Genomic DNA, 20,912 nt, shown 5'->3' with positions numbered 1-20,912 from the left:
CCGCACTTCTGCCCTCAATGGGCAATACCTGAGGATTTGTTGATTTTGGCAGCTTAAACACTTTGCAGTGGTATCCTATGTGAGGATGATCAAGTTGCTCCTGTGTCACTCTTCCTCCACCAAGAACCATCATTACCTAACCCAACCAGAAGACCGTAAGACACATGAGAAGACCGTCAGTGCACCTGCTGCAAAGTGGCCACCTCGTGCAACTTCAGTGAGTGTTCAGGAGCTGGCTCCTCTTCTCATGCCTCTTTACCAACACTGTTCGTCTGAGTGACAAATTCCCTCTGACCATGTTCTCCAGCAGCATGGTGGAGGGAAGACCAACTTGCTCTCCACATAGCTGTTAAGGACAATCAGTGGGGCCAGTGCTGTGGCTCACTTGGTTAATCCTCTGCCTGTGGTGCCGGCATTCCATATGGGCACTGAAGGGAGCGGCCAAGAGCCACCGAGAGCCACCCTAAAGGTGGCCTTGATAAGATAGAAAAACAGGAACTTTGACCCAGTACTTTTCCACTGACTATACTTCCTCACCGCTCAACGACCTCCTCCCCTTGTCCAAGCTTAACAAAGAAACCGCAAGGCACGTAGGACACGTAGCCACCCGTTTCTCCTCCTCAATGACCCCCTCCCCTTGTAGTTGCCCAATGAACTCACGCCACCCTATGGTATGCTAATTTTGTGGTTTTGCCCCTTAAAAGCTGTGTGAGATAACTGCTCAGGGCTCCTCTCTTTCTCGCGGCTTGCGGCAGATAGCAGAGGGCCCATTTGTGCAAATGAAATAAAACTGCCTCTTGCTTTTTGCATCGCCTGGTCTGGAGTCTGTGTTTCTGGGGTCGTCACAAAAGGGCACTGCTTTTGGGGTCCTTCAGGCACTGGGTTCTAGTCCCGGTTGCTCCTCTTCCAGCCCAGCTCTCTGCTGTGGCCCAGGAGGGCAGTGGAGGATGGCCCGAAGTCCTTGGGCCCCTGCACCCACATGGGAGACCAAGAAGAAGCACCTGGCTCCCGGCTTCGGAAGGGCGCAGCACCAGCCGTAGCGGCCGTTTGGGGAGTGAACCAACAGAAGGAAGACCTTTCTCTCTGTCTCTTTCACTGTCTGTAACTCTACTTGTCAAATAAAAAAAAGAAAAGGACAATCAGATATGTACCTAAAGCCAATGGTAGCCCAGTGCCCAGTAGCTACGATAAGCTGGCAAGGGCAACCTGTGGACTACTGCTTAGATGCATGGCAGGTGCCATGCCCCATCGTACTGCTGAACACTGAATCTCAAAACAGGCGGAATCCTGACTTGACTTTTTAAAAACTGATACAAAATGAAGACGTGTTAAAGATTTTATTGAATCCATTATTAATAAAGGGGTTGGTGAGATGTTATAAGTTCAAAGGAGAAGTCAAAGCAGCACCCATGTGTGTGGAGTAAAGCATACTGAAATGCATTTACGAGTAGACACAGGAGCAGAGAGAGGCGGCAGTGGACTCTACACTGGACAGAATTTATTCGCATAGATATGGCCAAGAACATTTGCATTACAATCCATTATCTTCAAGTTAGTTATCTGCAAGTTCAAAAGAGCTCAAGGGCAATGGGAGGCTAGAGGGAGACAGGAAGTCACGGGCACAGACTCCCCTGGAGCCACTCAGTGCTCCTCTTGGCTTATTTCCGGTTTTTTTCTTCTTGGTAGACTTGCTCATCATCCCAGAGCAGTACCAGAGCAGTGTCAAGGCCACGGGTTCCCATCGTCTCCGCACTGGGGCCACGTACCTCAGTCACGGGTGAGGTTTTCAGAGACTGGCCTCAGGAAAACCAAAGCCACAAAAGGAAAATCCTGGGATGCAATGTACGACACTGTGTCAGCCAAACACCCTGTCTTGATGTGAAAGATCACATGAATTATCTACCAAGACTGAGGATGTTATAGACAGAAAAAACTAGCTCACGCCCCAGGAAACCACCGAGCCACACTTTAATACCCCTTGGCAATCAGTTCTATTGATCATTGTGGTCAATGGCCAGAGAGGGAGTTAAGGGGACCTGGCTCAATGCCTCCACATACCATGTTCATGGAGATCCGGCAACACCAAAAAATAGCTGGGTTTCACTACTTCCTGTGTACTCAAGCCTCACCCTGAGCCTTACTTCTGGTAACAAGTTGCAGTTCTGTGTTCCTGCTTCACGGTCTATAAACCCCTTCAGCAGTCAAATCCCAGTATTAAAGGGAGTCCTGGGGTGCTTGCCTTCTGCTTGTCTATCGGATCTCCCCACAAGTCAAGAATCTGCTCCCGACTGGGGCTCTGGGTCCTGCTGCAGCCTTGCTTGACATTCCCCCCTCCATCAGCCCATCCTACCCACATCCCTGCTGTGCCCACACGAGCTCTCTCCTGCAGAGCTCCACTTCCTGCACCACTGTGCACTTCCTCAGCTAGCCACACGCGGCCTCCTCCAACCAGGACAGCAGTGTGGCATTCTCTACTGGATCCCACGCGGGACCCCAGCCACTGCCCCTATCCTGATGGCTCAAGGTCAGCTCTGCCTCAGCCCTTTCACCTCAGTATTGCTGAGAGCTGAGCTAAGCCACTGTGTACACAGTGACGTTCTGAGGTGGCTAGCTAGCTCTACCGCTGGAAATCTGGAGACGGACCAGCACTGCTGCTGAAGGAGAGCCCGAGTCTCTTTCCTTCCGCCCATCCTAAGTTCATGGCTGAAATCCTAAAAACCAAAGCCCGATCGGTAACAGTAAAGCACAGGACCTACTTATCGAGGTTTTAGGTGATGAGAGAACTTACAGGGAAACGAATGCTCACAGAAGCAGATCGACATCAGTATTTTACACTAGGTTAGTGGGCTATTTGGCTTTTAATTAACCAAACACCCAAGGCAACTTTACTTAAAAAGAGGAAGAGTTTATAGAGCCCACAGTTTGTGTGGTTCACTGCCCCACTGGTGCAGCCTTTGGGTGGTAGATTTGGGGCTGGCATGGCACTGGGATGACACAGGCTACCACATGCTAAGGAATGCATCAAGATGTAATCTCCGTTCTCACCAGTACTGAGCAGAACGAATCCAATCACCTTCCAAAGACCCCACCCCCAAACACCACAACTGGACTATGTTCCCACCTTCTCAGTGCCATTACCTGGGGACTTGGAGGATCAAACCTTTATGTTCTTGGGAGCAAATATTTCCAACGGTAGCAATGGGATAAAGAGCAGACAGGTGAAGAGAAACATGGCAACAAATAGGGTCTGAAACTGAGTTTTCTAGAAAACAGTTCACCACACACATCTGTGAAGTGTAAATAAAATAATGCAAGAAACACTGGGACCTCCAGGGAGGGCTGATGGTGCCTGGGCTGCAACTCCGTGCCACACCCTGCAGGTGGCCCTCACATGCACCACCCCACGGACCCTAGCAATGCTGTGGCACACATACTACTGTGGGCAGAAGTTATCCTTCCCATTTTACAGATGAGGAAACTAATGCCAGCGGCTGGCTTAAGGCAGCTCACAGCAAGTCACTCTGCTAACAGCTGCTAGAGCCAGCATTCAGATTCAGGAACACCAAAGGATCCCATACCCGTATGTGTCCTGAACCTCCTAACAGGTTTAACCTAGGTGCCCAGCAGCAGGCAGCTGCATCCCAAGCCATCAACCTGTGGACACCCAGGCTATCTACCCTCTCCCTCATCCCAATGCCACTCTCACTCCTCTGCACTCCCCTCACTTTCACAGAAATCACCAGGGGTTCTGAACCTCTATCGGGCCACAGATCCAATATCATGCCTGGTTTAATCTTCTATAAGTTGAAAATTCTTGCGTGTTTTTTTTTTCCCTCCTTGCTGCTTCTACTGACAGGCGGAGGCAGCATCTCAGCCATGCCAACCAGTAATTTGGCAATCATGGAAAGGCTGTGACAACCACTTCTTGACGCAGCAATGCTCCTTTCTGAAGACAACAAAATATTCATCCAAGAAAAACAACCCCAGGCTCATTTGTGAGCTTTCTGGAAGTATTAATAATAATTGGTGTGGTTTTTCTCCCTCAATGTGTGTGTAATGAGCATAAACTCTCAATAATTAATTACAAGAGAAAAAGACCCACTGCCATTTTGTAGTCATTTTACAGAGCTGATTTCCTTCCATTAACATGATACTGGCATTGGAACAAGTAGTAAAAGTTTATATACTTAGCCACCACTACAGTAATTAATTCTTTTTAACAATACTGCATCCCTATATGGTATTCAAAGGCTACCTGCAAAGAGCCAGTCTCTGGCCAGTCTCTCAGACAGTATGCTGGACAGTTAAAGGCACCAGCACCCCACAAACATGTCTTCAGTAGGCACTCATTTGGAGCAAAGTACTGTGCCAAACACCTGGGCTCATACGTCCAAGTGTCTGAAGAGTGCTCATTACCTGCCAGGCTCTGTTATGGGTGGTAAGGTTGGAGAAGCTCCTGGCCAATCAATCATCGACCTGACCTTTGTCTCCAGTTCCTGGGGTGGACAGGTACATCTCAACTCCTGCAATTTCCTAAGTCATCATCCGTGGTGGACCCCTTAGACCACACTGACCGCATGTGAGCAAGGTCCATACCTAGCTTAGGCTAATAAGGTGGCTTGGAATGGGGGTGACTACAGGATAGAAGCTTGGGGTCATGAGATGTGAAGTGGCCTCTGCAGAGAAAGGTAGGAATTGAGGTTGAGCTCAAGCTCATGGCCAGTGACTTCATCTATGTTACCACGAATGCAACTCCAACCAAGCGTCTGTGTGAGTGCCAGAAGACAAGAGCTGAGGACATGAGAAGTGTCACATCCTGGGCCTTCCCAGACTGCACCGTACATATCTCTTGTGCCTTGCTCCAGCTCCTACCCTTCTGCTACAGTAACATTCTAACAGTTAAGGACATCAGGCCCCACGGTTCGGGTTCCAAGTCATTTTAGCAAAGTATCAAGCTCAATCAGCTGGCTCCAACCACCAAGTTTGTGGGCAACTGGTCAGAAGGGAGGGGACCTGGAGACCCTCAAATATGAAGTAAAGGCAGTTCATGAAAACCATGCCATTGGCACATGGCCTGGCTCAAGCTAGCCAGGGTCAGCAGTCTGCAGAGATAGGCAAGGAAGATGCCCTGGCCTCAGGAGCCTGGGAGCAAGCACGGAAGGAAAGAGCCAAGATGGCATGAGCAGGGAAGAGCTTGAAGGAGCAGCAGGCTCACAGGCTGCAGAGCAGGGGCTGGAGGAAGAGGCAAAGTTGGCCACGGAAGGCCTTTCTAAGCACGGAGTCTAGACTCAGAGATGGAGAGAACCACTGAGCAGCAGGTCCTGGACCTCAGCCCTTGTGGAAGCATCACGCAGAACAATCCAGAAAAGGCTAAGATAAAATCAGCAGCAGAAAAACTGCTTTTGGGAGGAGTTTCTGCTGAAACGTGTCTACGGTGAATTTTCTGGTACTGGAGGCACGTTTTTTCCATTCTGAAACCATGAAAAGAGTGTCACGGAAAATGTGTGTGGGCAAGACTGCACACCCTAGGAAGCCAAGAAGCCAGAGCAGCACTGCAGGTGAAGCCAGGGCATCAAGAATTCTCTGGAAGCCTCTCTTGCAACCAGCTCACGGTAGCCCTACAGCACCTCGCACGGACACTCTGAACTCTCAGTGCGCTCACGGATTGAAGGGGGAACTTTCAAAGTGAAGATTCTGACCCAGCGGGACTGGGCTGATGCCTAAGACTGTGCAACCATAGTAAGCACGTGGGGGAGGCTGAAGCCACCGTCTGGGGATGCCGCTCTGAGTCAGGAAGCCGTGGCCCAGCACTGCACAGCAGAAATAAAACGCGGCTCACAATCACTGAGCAAATGTGCATTTCCATGGTCCTGGCAGACTTTGCAAAAGATACAGAAACTCTGTTGACACAACACAGTTGTCCCTAAACTCCACACACGCTCAAGTCCCACACATGAAATGACACAGCATGTGCAGACAACCTACACTTCTCCTGCTGTGCACTTGAAGTCATCTATGGGTTAACAGTACCTAACACAATGCAAATCCTTCTACTGTATTACGTGAGGAATAGCAATATGGAAAACACATCTATACATGCCGTACTGTACATGCTCAGTACCCCTTTGTAGTCTCCTTCACACAACACACATTTGCTAGGGTAGAATCTGCAGAGGGGAAGGTCCAATGCTGATTAAACATCCTATTTAACCCGATAGATCTGAAATAGTTTCATCTAACACCAATCCAGAAAACATCAAGAATGAATTCTGGTGTTTGCACTACATCTACACAACGCCCTGTGCCCTTTATACTCACGCCTCCACTGGAAGAGGTGCACTGCACTTGGTCGGTAGCCAACTGTGTCCCGGGCCCCACTGCTCAGTGCAGCTCTTCCCTGGAAGGAGTCTTACAGTCAAGCCTCGGAGCACACAGAAGCCAGGCGCACAGCTGCTCCTGGTGAGGAGCTTTGTCTTGTCATTACCTATCCCTCTAAGTGGGTTTTAGCACTACACAACAACGCGGCAGCTTTCCTGATATCCTTTATATTTTTTATTTATTTTTATTTTTTATTTTTGACAGGCAGAGTGGACTGTGAGAGAGAGAGAGAGAGACAGAGAGAAAGGTCTTCCTTTACTGTTGGTTCAACCTCCAATGGCTGCTGGGGCCGGTGCACCGCACTAATCCGAAGCTTAAGAGCCAGGTGCTTCTCCTGGTCTCCTATGCGGGTGCAGGGCCCAAAGACTTGGGCCATCCTCCACTGCATTCCCGGGCCATAGCAGAGAGCTGGACTGGAAGAGGGGCAATCGGGGCAGAATCTGGCACCCCGACCGGGACTAGAACCCAGTGTGCCAGCGCCGCAGGCAGAGGATTAGCCTATTGAGCCTCGGCGCCAGCCTTTTTATTTTTTTAATTTTTTTTTCCTGGTATCCTTTATAAAATGATGGCTATGGCACACCCACCCACATCCCCCCACCACACACACACAGAGCAGCTGTTACGCAAAGGACTGTTACAGTAGTCTCTTGATGAATGCAGTAGGAATTTCCACAGGTGTTTCCTGTAAGCAAGGTAGGCTGGATGCAAGAAATCCATGTTTTCTTCTGCTGCAACTGAATGCTCCCAATTGCCGGCCAACATCAACACAAGCCAGCAGGCGATCACTCAGACGCCCTGGCTGCCCTGGTAATGCTATTAGCATCTCTCATCTTGGTCCCCTAAGCACCTTAGGAGCACGGCTAAAGCTCTGCCAAGCTCTGGGACTCAAATAGCCCCAATTTACAAACAAACTGATCAGGCAGCCACTGACTGAATTATTTGTTTCCAATCCCAAGTCCCATTCCACCGGGTCAGCAATCGAAGCCACTGCCGTGGGCGCCAGCTAGCATCACCCAGCTCTCCCAGAGACACTGCATTTCTGGCTCCCCATTGATTTTTTGAAGTCATCTAAAGCAACAGTCTGGTGAAGAATGGTGTTGGCAAAAAGGAAGAAAATGAGCTGTTACGATCATTAAAATAATGATTTTGCAGATAGTCATAGTCAGAAGTGGTATCTTTGCACAGTAGGCACTATTGATTGCACAGACAAGACAAAATAGGGTTGCAATGCATGGTAATTAAAGCTGGGTGAAAATTTAACAATGAGAATAAAAAGGTGTCCTCCTGGATTTTTACTGAGGTCCCAGGAGTAATTGCAATAAGTCACAATCTGGGATTGGGCACACACAGATGCCTGTGTGACTGAGGCCTCTGGTTAGTTGAAGACATACGGGTACACACATCTTCACTCTCAACGATGGAGCACTTACCCTGCCAGGCACTACACTGACGATCTCCACACATACATCAGTGGGTTCTCACACCTAGAAGGCGCAATCATTGAAGAGCATGGTTTCGTAGATGGAGGTTCACAGACATATCCAAGGTCACAGCCAGCCAAGGTCACAGCCAGCCAGGAAGCACAGAAGGGAAGACCTGAACTCCATCAGTCTGCCTCCAGACTTGCCACACTGTTAACTAACAGCTGACACCACCCTCCAGTTCCAAGAAGCCCTCCTGGCCTAGAATAAATGACTCCACATACTAAGCCAGCATCCAACTCACGTTATTCCCACTTCTTAAGACTAGCTCAGCATTTGGGAGCCAAAGAAAACCAATTTACCTTGAGCTTCTCTCATGCCCCGGCTAAGCCACGGTTTCCTGAGACCACCCCTCCAGGCAGTACCAGCCCCCAGTTTCCTTCCAGTGCCCTCACTCCTACGGGTCCCCAGCCTCATCTTCGACAGGGTGTCCATGACTTTCAGACCCTCTGTTAGCCGCTCTGGTGGGCTGCAGCAAGAGACTGAACTCATAATAGGGTTCCTTGCAGTCAGCCTGTCAACAGAGCTGGCGTCACAGAGCAGGGCATTGTGGAAGGGGCTGCCCGTTGGAGACACCTGTTCTTATGACCTTCAACCTCCACCCCAACACACCCACACTAATCTGATGGGATCAAGAAGCAGCAGGAACCTCAAGTGTCAGTGCACAGGACGGCTCAGAGATGGAGCACAGCAGAGAAAGCCCCACACTGCGTGTCTGCAGTGATGCGGCTCAGAAAGCCATGGTGCAATGTGTGCCTGCTCAGCTCAAGCAGCGTCACTGAATAGAAGCCACCGGGAGACCCTAGAAGCTCCTCAGAACAGAGACTTTCTCGTCTTCCATTGCTGTGCCTGCACTTGCAAGCATAAAGCCAGGCTGTCTCTACAATTCCCTTACCCAAGGAGACTTCTATAATCATGCAGTGGCCGTAAGGCCCTGCCCAAGGCATTTCATTTAGCAGCCAGGAAGGACTGACCCCTGGAGAAGAGAGGGGCCGCAGAGCCCCGGGTGCCCAGGCGGACCCTGCACTGGTCCTGAGCGCTGCTCTGATACTACCTGGAAGACTCCATCTGCATGAGACCACGTCTGCTCCCAGCAAAGCCTTGCCCCTCTGCTCCCCACAACTCACGCACGAGCTTCTGCCTGCTCAGCCTCCGAAGCGTAGCATTCCCAAGCTCACTGTGTCTCCTGGTTCACCCAACTCCCCTGAAATCATTCACTCACCCTCCATGCTATCTACATTCCACGCCTCCCTCTGTCCGGTGAAGAAGGGTACGCACACATCTGCACCACACTGGGTCCTTGGCAATCACTCTCCCATCCTCCTTTGCTTGCACAATGAGTGTGCAGCCCTTGCTCCCTGTCCCCTGTCTCCTGTCAGTTCACTTGTGATCCTTCAGGGGGCAGCAGAGAAGCCTACCCCCTCCTACAGCCACGGTACCCATCATTAGATAGAGTCTATTTTCTCCTTGAATCCAAGCTGGTACTCTGGCTTATGAAAAACTTGAGGGTTGGGCAGAAATGACATTTTCACAGTTCTGAGCCCAAGCCTAAAAACATTTCAAGCTTACACTCAACTCTTAGAAGCCTGTGTGCAAGCAAACTTACTGGAATATCAGAGACAACATGGGCAGAGATGAGCTGTGGAAGCTGAGGCCATGTGAGTCCAGCCACCCCTGGCCAAGCCCACTTCTGGCCACAGGTGTCTCAGTGAACCCAGCCCAGACCACACAAAGTATGCAGCTACCGCCAGTCCAAGTCATCAATCTGAGCAGGCACAAGCTAAACAACGAGGTGATGTCTTAAAGCTGTGAAACTTGAGACGTTTGCTACATTTTTAAAAGCAAACAAATACACACACCTGCAGCTGCCACACAAGAACTCCAAGTCATGTTAATATATAAGAAGCTACAAAGGCAATGGAAACCCAACATCATAAGCATCGTCTTGTTCAGGAACACGGGACTGCACTATTACTCCTGGGTGCAGACACCTGAGAAAACAGAAATGGGACACAGGGGCCAGAGTGGAGGATTAGCACTGTTCGCTCACAGACTCCTCAATTGGCTCTGGCTCGAAAGATCATTTCAGTCAATCATGCCGATGACTGAGCCTTCTAACAGGCAAGAAGGTCCACACCAGTGCCCCTTCCCAGAGCCCTTACAGACACAAGGACAGCCTCCTGGGTTGAAGCCAACGCTACCAGGAGGGAGCATCAAAGCTGTGGCAGAGATCCCGGAGGGGTAACCTCTCCCATTGTCCTCAACTGTGACATTCACCAGCCCAGGAAATTCTCCAGTGGGCCTTTAGGACGTGTGCTCCACGCCTCCCGAAGCCGGCTCTGAATCTCTTCTGCAGGTAATATCCACTCCACTGCTTCCCCACACTGCAGAATCTAGAGACAGGAACGACGCTGGGCCCGGTTACTGCCAATCAATCACAGTGAAGACAGGACATTTTCCATCACATTAGGGATACAGAGGAACTCAGTTCTGGTTTCCATCATCTGAGCGTCAATGCACTTGTCAATCTTCCACAGTGTTAAGATGACACAGTGGCAGTTTCGGGTAGGAATGGATGTGGGATATCCTTCAGAAACCCAGTCAATTCAGCATGTAACTCACTATGCTATATGCTATTTGGTGCCAGCGGTTCCTCACTTTTAATTTTTATGTTGTTGACACCACGTCTGCTGCAGGCATCACAGTTATATTGCTGGAAGCAGGAACTTTTTTTTTTTTTAACTTGACAGGTAGAGTTAGACAGTGAGAGAAACACACAGAGAGAAAGGTCTTCCTTCTGTTGGTTCACTCCCCAAATGGCTGCTATGGCCAGCGCTGCACCGACCCAAAGCCAGGAACCAGGTGCTTCCCCCTGGTCTCCCATGTGGGTGCAGGCGCCCAAGCACTTGGGCCATCCTCCACTGCCTTCCCGGGCCACAGCAGAGAGCTGGAGTGGAAGAGGAGCAACCAGGACTAGAACTCAGTGCCCATATGGGATGGCGGCGCCACAGGTGGAGGATTAGCCAAGTGAGCCACGGCGCTGGCCCCGGAAGCAGGAACTTTCTAAGAAAACTGCCTGTGTCGGATCCTGGCCTCTCCACTTGTTAGCTGTAGGCCCTTGCTCTGGCGATTTCTATGCCTAAGCCGCCACACTTCAGAAGAGGGGGTAATTATATACTTCTATAGGGTTAGCATGAGGAGTAAATGAATTTCTCAAGCTCTCTCACTTTAACATGCTAGAGGCACAAGTTACGTTTATACCAGCAGAGGTTTAAAAAAAAGAAAGAAAGAAACCCATACTGATTTGGGAAAGGTTCAATGTGGATTTTAAAATCCACCTTTTGGGAGTCAACAGGGAACATACAATCTACTTTCCAAACTCTTAAGTCTCTGAGCACTCAACCCAGGATGGTGAAAAAAAAAGCGTCAAGACCATGGATCCCACCTCCCACAGACTCCAAGGGTGGCTGGCTCAGGGGCTGTGCTGTCAGAGCAAAACTGGGTTGAGATTCCTGCTGCAGCACCTACCACGAGCAAGGCATTGGTCCCTGCCCGCCTTAGGAGCCCTCAGTTCCCTCTCACGCAAATGCTGAAGCTGTGGAGTGACCAGGAGTCACCAAGTGTATAACGCATCCATCACCACGTGTCCCACGCAGGAACTCATGACCCAGCAGGTGTGCCAGTGATGGAACTACTGACCCCTCTCTCCCACCTGACACTGAGTTCTGTGCCCAGAGGAACTTCGCTTCCCTACTTCAATTCCTACCGGCCACGAAGAGCAACAGTTCTCATCTAGGAAAGGTCGGAGTCAGTGCCTATGGCTGTCTGACCTGCGGGAACACAGAGCTCAGCTAGGAGACAGGCGCTCAGTCCCCTTCCAGGCGGATAAGGCGCCTTCCTGAGATGAGCTTCGACGGCAGTTAGTGTGACGCATTTCTAACTGAAACACAACATCGTGACTTCTATCCAACACCCTCCTCAGCCCGGTTCTCTCACTTACTCTTCAGGAACCTGAACTTGGGAAAGAGCCAAAAGCAACAGTGAACTCATAGGACTTCAGGGGCCGAGAGAGGTGACGACAAGTAAGGCATGTCCAGGAGTGGACGGTTTGCTTTTGTGGGCATTCTTAGAGCAGGAGTCCCTTAGTTTGAGGGCTCTATGAGGCTCAGAAATAAAAACTATGGGATGCACTCTTTATTGTCCCCAAACAACGTATAGAACATTCAAAGAAAATCGTTTTTTTTTAAAGATTTTATTTATTTATTTATTTATTTATTTGCAAGTCAGAGTTTTACAGAGAGGAGAGGCAGAGAGAAAGAGAGAGAGAGAGAGAGAGAGAGTCTTCCATCTTCTGGTTCACTCCTCAATTAGCCGCAACAGCCAGAGCTGCACTGATCTGAAGCCAGGAGCCAGGAGCTTCCTCAGGGTCTCCCACGTGAGTGCAGAGGCCCAAGGACTTGGGCCATCCTCCACTGCCTTCCCAGGCCACAGCAGAGAGCTGGATGGGAAGTGGAGCAGCCAGGTCTCGAACTGGCACCCATATGGGATGCCGGCGCTTCAGGCCAGGGCGTTAACCCGCTGTGCCACCGTGCCGGCCCCTCAAAGAAAATCTTAAGAAGCTAAAGCACTTTCAAGAAACCCCCGAGTCTGACCGGGTAGGACAAGTTGCAAAGATTAAGGCCCTTCTGAGTGAGCTCCAAACATTTACAAACCAAGAAGATTTCCTAGGCACTGGACACTTAATCAGCCACAGTGTACACTGCATGCACGGCAGGCCTGGGTGACCCTGCAGGACAGAGATGCAGAGACAGACCTGCCTGTGTTAGCAGTGGCACAAATACCTGAGGAAGCTATTAGGAAAGAGGGCTTGTTATTTTTTAATGTATTTATTGAAAGGCAACATGACAGAGCTAAAAAGGAAAGAAAGGGGATGTTACAGTTGATTTCTCAACAACGTTGCAGTGGATTCGTTTCTGAGAGGAGGAGCGTGGTGGGGGCAATCACCACACAGACCCCAGGAGTCGGGTGAAAGTGGGCCTGAGGCCAGCAGCCCGCAGTCAGTACAACAGCTTATATATAGTCAAGACCAGCCAATCCGGTCAAGGGGCGGTCTATGCCCCCAACCAATCACAGCCTGTTGCCAGGCAGTTTCCAAAGCCATCCAATCACAGCTGGTTGCCAGTCAGGCTCTTGTTGCCAGGCAATTTCTGAAACCATCCAATCATCCATCAGTCAGGCTCTGTTGTCATGTGGTTTCCAAAGCATCCAATCACGGCCTGTTGCCAGGCAGTTTCTGTTGTCCGCGGCCATCTTGGCATGACCTTTTCACCTCATTCCACCACAAAGGGGCAGGGAGGAGAAGGGAGAAGCGAGGTCTTCCGTTCTCTGGTTCACTCGACAGGTGGTTTTAAGAGCTAGGCCAGGTCAGAGCGAGGAGCCTGGAACTTCTTCCTGGTCTCCCACACGGGTGGCAGGGCTCAAGGACTTGGGTCATCTTCCGCTGTCTTCCGAGGTACATTGGCAGGACAGCCAGGATGGAACCAGCTCTCCAACGTGGGAGCCAGCATCAGAGACAGAGGCTTCCTGCGGCGACCCGACACTGGTGCCACGGAAGGCTGTTTTGGCTCTGGGTTACGGAGCTCTCTGTGGGAGATTACGGGGTCCTCAGAACTCTGACACAGGACGCAAGCCACGCGTGGCGGAACACGTATCCCGGAAGCACCACATGGACAGCGGAGGAGCAGACACACACAGGACACGCGTGTCCACATGTTCTTTCTTATAAAGCCAGACAATCCCATCACAGGGCTGCACGCCCGCAACCCGAGCCAGTTCACTCACTCCCCAAAGGGCCCCCCTTTAGAAGCATAAGGGATGGAGTCTCCACCCTTCATCCATCAGCCTACAAGTTGGGGGTTTAAATACCTGCATAAACGGGGGAGTCTAGGCCTGCTCAAACGACAGCTACACTCTCCAGAGAAGCCGCCAACACAGGCTACTGCTGCATGCCGTGAACGACAGGGACACGTCAGGTCACACCAGGGGCTTTGGGTAGACCATTTCATCAGTTAACTTCACCGGTAAAGCAGACCTGAGGCTTGTACGGAAAGCACATGCAAACTCACAAATAGTCAAGAACTTGCTACAGCTTACAGCACAAGATGAAGGACAAAATCTGGCTTTCAGCCCAGGCTTCTCACGTTCAGCCCGTGCTGGTAGCAGCTGGAGGGAGTTTGGTATCTCCATGGTGTCCCTACCACTGGCATTCAGATAACTTTTTTTAAACCTTGAAAAATATAAGGTTAAAGAAAATGAGACTGGTTTTCTCATTCTACACTTCCAAAGAAGGGTACAGCATTCCTCATTTCCCAAATGAAACTCGTTTTTTTCAAAGGAAATTTGGCTATGGTTAGGAACTCCATGTTTGAGGGGAAAGTGACTGATTTTATTACCAGGTTAAATGCTTAGAGTGGAGATCAGGCCTTCGGTGTAGTGGTTAAGATGCCCACACCATACACCCAAGCGCCTGGTCCCCATCCCTGATCTGGATCCAACTCCACCCTCCCGCCAAGGAGGAAGCTGTGAGGCAGCAGTGATGGCTCCAGGCACTGGGTTCCTGCCACTCACTGGACTGAGATCCTGGCTCCTGGCCTCAGCCCCCAGCCACTGTGGGTATTCGGGGACAGAACCAGCAGATGCAAGCCCTCTGTGTCTTTCTCTCAAACACATTGGATAAATACACACAGAAATTACATCAGCAGGTCCAGCCATCAGAGATACGGTGTTGCTTTTGTTAACCAGCAGAGTGTGCGTGGGAAAGCTGCGATCTTTTCTTTAGTATTTCACAATTAAAGCACGTGCCTTTGTTTCTTTTAGTCCCGAAGCTTAAAATACTTTTTACTTGAAGGTCACTGGGAGATCTCTCTTTAAAACGTTATTTTTTAATCCTGGACAATGCCGTGTGTGGGCGGCTATTGAGGAAATGAGAAATGACGTACAGATGTGACCATAAATTTTCACGGCTGCTTCAGAGAGCAAAGCAGGGTGTTTCTGCCTGAGCCCCCCTTTCAGGTGAACTGCCTGGACCAACAGGCAGGCGGGCAGAGTGCTCGCTACACGGCGTCTGCAACAGGGAAAACGCTGCAAACAACCTGAACGCCTACAATCAGGGGAAGGGAAATGTGAATAAGTTTACTCATGTCTCATCTATGTGGCGATAAATTCTTGAAATACATCTACATAAATTAACCTCAAAATATATATTCATGGAAGAGCGAGCAACTTGCCTGGTTCATGATCAAAGCTTAAATCACTTGGGGGCTGGTGTTGCGGCCCAGCAGTTTAAGTCACTGCTTGTGACACTGGCATCCCCTTTAAGAGTGTGGGTTAATCCCCTGCCTGCTGTGTTTCTGATCCAGCTTCCTGCTAACGCACCTGGGAAGGCAGAGGCAGATGCCTGGAGTTCCTGGCTCCGGTCCTGAATGGTGCAGCTATTGGGGGAGTGAACCCACAGATGGAAAATCTATCTCTTTGTCACCCTGCCTTTCATACAAGTAAATCCACACAAAATTAAAATCGTGTTTTAAAAAAATGAATGGAAACCCTTGCTTGTCCTCTTACACACACCAGTGTATTCTGTGAGTGGAGCGGGATTCCTTCTGTAGCGTTTGTTTATAAAGAGTTAACAACAGGAACCCTGCCTTCATCTGCGCAGGCTTCTATAAACCTCACAGGCAAGGTGACTTGGCAACAGCTGTCGCTGACTGCTCACAGTTCTGGAGGTCGAGAAGCCCAGAACAAGGTGGCAGCCCATCTGACATCTTCCTCTTCAACAGATGGTCAGCTTGCTGGGTCTCTGTACGGGAGAGGGGTGAGGCAGATCTGTGCGGTCATATCAGGAAGGCAGGAGGTTCAGCCCTGGCACCCTGATCAGACTCAAGGCCCCTCTCGTGTTATCACACTGGCAATGGGGCTTCAGTGTCGGAGTTCAGACCACAGCAGACCGAAACACACATGCCCACTTAAGAGAGAGAAAATTCTGAAAACAGTAAGTACCTGGCACATCTGGGGTTTTGAGGGCATTTTACCTAGTTATTAATCTCACGGAACTACTCAGAAATTGCCCCGAGCATATGACTTATTGACACACCATCTAGTGGCTGCTGCATTTTACCTCTCACGCCCTGTGAAGTGTACGATACACACTGTACGTGGCCAGTCTCGAGCACTCGCCGGCGCCTCAGTGACACGCTTGTGTTCTGTGGTTGTGCACAGCAGGGCACATTTTCCAGCCTGCTGGCTCTGTGTCCGAGTCCCCCTTTAGCAACTTCATATTTATTGGTTATAGATCGCGCTCGTAGCACACGCTACATCATTGCAAGCTTTAAAAACAAAAGATCGATAACGGCTCAGCTGCCAGCATCCCTGTGCAAACTGTCCCTTATCTATCAGACTGCGGCGCACGGCAGCAGACTGCGCAATTCCAATTCTTCATGGCTCTACAAACTTTCTCTGACATCAACATGATTATTTCCTGGGAAGCTGTAACTTTAAGCAATTCCCGGAACTCCAAACTGCATGAATCAGCAGCCCGGATTCAGGATTTGAAGTGTCAGCAAATCATCTCTTAAAAACGTGTAGTTCCTGGAATGCTGGGCCTGAAAAAACAAAGTCACGTAGTCCTCCCAAGATTTCAGAGGCCTGTGGGGAGATGGAGACACACACATACACACAATCAGGCTCGCCTCTTAAAAATACTTTTAAATTATCAAATGGTATCAAGAGCAGTAATACTTGTACCTCACCTTAGAAAATCAAAATTCTGAGTATTCACAAAAGAGGAAGCTCAGTTGGTTTCATTCTATACAGGATTTAAAGTACTAGTTTTAATGGAAATCATCTGCAATGAACTGAAATGCAACATGGTTTTCTGTGCAGAATTCTAGCTAGTCTTGGGTTCTCCTTTATCCCCCCATTTTACTCTAACCCTTTCTAAAATGATAATCCGCTAACATCACAGGACGCATTAGAATTATCCCCAAGAATGCCACATGCTCTTGGGTTCCAGCTTTTGCAAGTTAGCTTGGAGTAGATCAATTACGCCCAGTGGGAGGGGGATGTAGAAATACTAGAATAAAACCTTTTATCGCCGGCGCCGCGGCTCACTAGGCTAATCCTCCACCTTGCAGCGCCGGCACACTGGGTTCTACTCCCAGTCGGGGCGCCGGATTCTGTCCCGGTTGCCCCTCTTCCAGGCCAGCTCTCTGCTGTGGCCCGAGAGTGCAGTGGAGGATGGCCCAAGTACTTGGGCCCTGCACCCCATGGGAGACTAGGAGGAAGCACCTGGCTCCTGGCTTCAGACCAGCACGGTGCGCCGGCCACAGTGCGCCGCCTGCAGCGGCCATTGAAGGGTGAACCAACAGCAAAGGAAGTCCTTTCTCTCTGTCTCTCTCTCTCACTGTCCACTCTGCCTGTCAAAAAAAAAAAAAAAAACAAAAAACAAAAAACCTTTTAAAACTATGTATTTGAAAGTATTGAGCAATCAAGGAGGTGAGTGGGGACTGAGGTGTGAAGACTGAAGATAGGGAGCAAAGCTGAATATGGAGCTGCTTCCGAAGCTGAGGCCAACCTTCCACCTGTTCAACATGGCAACCTACAGGCCAATCGTACACGCAGCAGACTGTGACGGGGGTGCAAGGACAAGTCCAGAGGGCAACCACAGGCCTGAAGCTGAACATGAGGCCGTCTCAATGGCCTGCGAAGTGAACGCCAGCCTTTAGAGCCGTCAGTCATCGGCAAAGGGCGCGGGCTTTCTGGGCCATCTGACGGGGTTCTCCGGGGAAGAGGAAAGCCAGCATCATCAAAGGCTAAAGCTTAGTTCAAACCAGCTCAACCCCAGACTGCTCCGGAGGGTCCTGGTCCTGGTCCTGGTCAAGTGAGCACTAAAAGCCACCTGAAACCTTGTCTCCAGGAAGAAATTATCCAATCACTGAGTGATCTCAGCAATTCACACACGGTGCCTGACAGTGAGTAAAAAGCTTTTAAAACCTGACTCAACGTGTAGGGGTCAATGATACATGTCAGGAGATAAGAGCATAAAAGCAGCTATTTCTTGATTAAAAAAAAAAAAGATTGAAAAGAGGCTTGGACATTGGAGCCATACAATATTTAACTTACTGGTGAGCCCCAAAAGTTAGAAGACTTAATGAGAATTTTTAGAAAATGATTAGAAACTTTTATAAAAAAAATTCCAAATGTTGCTCTTTCCCCTGGCACCTCCGAGGTGGTCAGCTGCTTCAAAATGAAGCTGAATATCTCCTTCCCACCTACTGGCTGCCAGAAACTCATCGAAGTGGACGATGAAAGTAAACTTCGTACTTTCTATGAGAAGCGTATGGCCACAGAAGTTGCTGCCGACGCTCTGGGTGAAGAATGGAAAGGTTATGTGGTCCAGATCAGTGGTGGGAATGATAAACAAGGTTTTCCCATGAAGCAAGGTGTCTTGACCCATGGCCGGGTCCGCCTGCTGCTGAGTAAGGGGCATTCCTGTTACAGACCAAGGAGAACTGGAGAAAGAAAGCGCAAATCAGTTCGGGGCTGCATTGTCGATGCCAATTTGAGTGTTCTCAACTTGGTTATTGTAAAAAAAGGAGAGAACGATATTCCTGGATTGACTGATACCACGGTGCCTCGTCGCCTGGGTCCTAAAAGAGCCAGCAGAATTCGTAAACTTTTCAATCTTTCTAAAGAAGATGATGTACGCCAGTGTGTTGTAAGAAAGCCCTTAAACAAAGAAGGTAAGAAACCTAGGACCAAAGCACCCAAGATTCAGCGTCTGGTTACTCCACGTGTCCTGCCACACAAACGCTGGCGAATTGCTCTGAAGAAACAGCGTACTAAGAAGAACAAGGAGGAGGCTGCAGAATATGCTAAACTCTTGGCCAAGAGAATGAAGGAGGCCAAAGAAAAACGCCAGGAACAGATTGCCAAGAGACGTAGGCTGTCTTCTCTGAGAGCGTCTACTTCTAAATCTGAGTCCAGTCAAAAATAAGGTTTAATAACAACAAACAAATAAGATTGTGTTTCAAAAAAAAATTCCGAATGTTAACAGTAGAACTGAAAAGTATAATAGCTGGAATTAGATGCCTTGAATACAATAAAGGACAGAATTTGTAAATGTGGAAATCATGCAGTAGAAAACACTAAGATTAAAGCCGAGAGAGAGATTTTCAAAAGGTCGGTAAGTAACAAAAGAAACTCGTTGTTCAGTCAAAAGGTGTAACTCAAGTTATCAGAGTTTTCACAAAATGCAAAGACAAAGAATGTGCCAATAGCAGTATTTGGAAAGATACTGCCACGGAATTTACTAAATACAAGACACACATTCTTTGCTTCCTAAATGTCAGCTGTCTCTTCCTAGGACACGACGAAGCTGAAATGGCCTGGGGACTCCCGGGGGAATGGAGCAACATGGCGGAACAGGATCACCCAGCAACTGTGCCTTCTTCATTAATCTGAACTACTCCTGAACCAAAAAAAATAAAAATAAAAAAATAAAACACCTTTACAAGAGCTAAGCACACCAGCTGTGAGATCACAGCACCTCCTCAGAACTTGAGAATAAAAAGGTTCTCCTGAAAAGGTTAGGAAGCACATTATCTCTGCCCCCCTTCCCCCCACCCAGGGCAGCACAGCGTGGAAAGAGATGTCGCCTGCCTGGGAGAAGTGAGCATGGGAACACACCCGGGCCCCTAAAAGCAAGCTCACCACAGTGAGAACCCAGCACCAAGGAAGAAAGTCACAGTCCCTTACTCAGAGTCGGCACCCACGATGTGAGATGTGAGACTTGCACTGGCATCACACAGCCACTCAGCCTTCTGTCACTTACGTACGGTCCACATGACCACTGAGGGAGTCCTCTTGTGCTAAGACTAAACTTTCCAGGCCACAGCAGAGAGCTGGATCAGAAGTGGAGCAGCAGAGACCAAATCGGTGCCCGTACTGGATGCTGGCACTGCAGGCAGTGGCTTTACCCACTGCACCACAGCGCCGGCTCTAGAGTAGTATGTTTTATAATCAACCTCATAGCAACCACAAAGCAAAAACCTGCAACAGGTGTACCAAAAATTGAAGAAAAGAAAACAAAACAAAACAAGAAAACCTCCCTGCCAATGGCCTAGGGAAAAGCAGTGGAAGTGTCCCAAGCACTCGGGCCCCCGATACCTCTGAGGGAGACCTGGATGAAGCTCCTGACTCCTGGCCTCAGCCTGGCCCAGCACTGGTTGTTGCAGTCACCTGGAGAGTGAACCAGCAGACAGAAGATGTCTCTCCAGTATCTCTGACTATAACTCCATCAAATAAATAAATGATGTTTTTAAAACGGTAATTATATAATGACAAAGGGATCAGTTCAGCAAGAATATGTCATGTTTGGGAACGTATATGGACTCAACATCTGAGCACTGAAATACAAAATCCAAACGTTCAAAGATCTGAAGGTAGAGATAGACTGCAATGCACTCATGGTAGAGAACTTAACACTGCACTTAGCAACAGATACACCCGGACAGGAAACCAACAAAGAAACAGTCAAATAAGCTGGGCACACAGATCTAATACCCACCTACAGGATATCTCGTCTAAAAGCTGCACAATACACATTCTTCCCAATTGCATTTGGAAAATTCTCCACGATAGAACAGGTCTTGTAACATAAAATTAGTCCTAACAAATTCAAGACGGCTGAAATCATACCAATTATCTTTTCTGATTCTAGCAGTATAAAAATAGAAATAACTGGAAGAATGTGACAAATTTTACAAATCACGAAAATTAAACATGTTCCTGATCAATGGGTTAACGAATTTAAATGAAGTCATTACAACTGATAGCACAAAAGTGCCAAGTATCATAACACACTATTAACAGAAATTATACATGAAAAAGGATAGCCTAACATGCATAAATTCCTGGACATACACAATCCACTGAAAACAAATTATGAAGAAACAGAAAATCTTAATGAACCAGCAACATGGAAATTTAATCATTGAT

The 20,912-nt window shown here is 49.0% G+C and overlaps 1 protein-coding gene across 1 annotated transcript; it reads left to right on the top strand.

Moving 5' to 3' along the window:
• The first annotated feature begins 18,123 nt into the window (after window positions 1-18,123).
• On the top strand, window positions 18,124-18,947 carry LOC127487210 (small ribosomal subunit protein eS6-like). Its single transcript, XM_051831891.2, has one exon. The coding sequence runs from the start codon at window positions 18,160-18,162 to the stop codon at window positions 18,907-18,909; it is 750 nt and encodes a 249-aa protein (XP_051687851.1). The 5' UTR covers window positions 18,124-18,159; the 3' UTR covers window positions 18,910-18,947.
• The last annotated feature ends 1,965 nt before the right edge of the window (window positions 18,948-20,912 follow it).

Source organism: Oryctolagus cuniculus, chromosome 10 (genome assembly GCF_964237555.1).
Source record: "Oryctolagus cuniculus chromosome 10, mOryCun1.1, whole genome shotgun sequence".
Classification (NCBI taxonomy): domain Eukaryota; kingdom Metazoa; phylum Chordata; class Mammalia; order Lagomorpha; family Leporidae; genus Oryctolagus; species Oryctolagus cuniculus.
The sequence above is the reverse complement of the archived record's forward strand: the minus strand, read 5'-3'. Positions and strand labels throughout refer to the sequence as shown.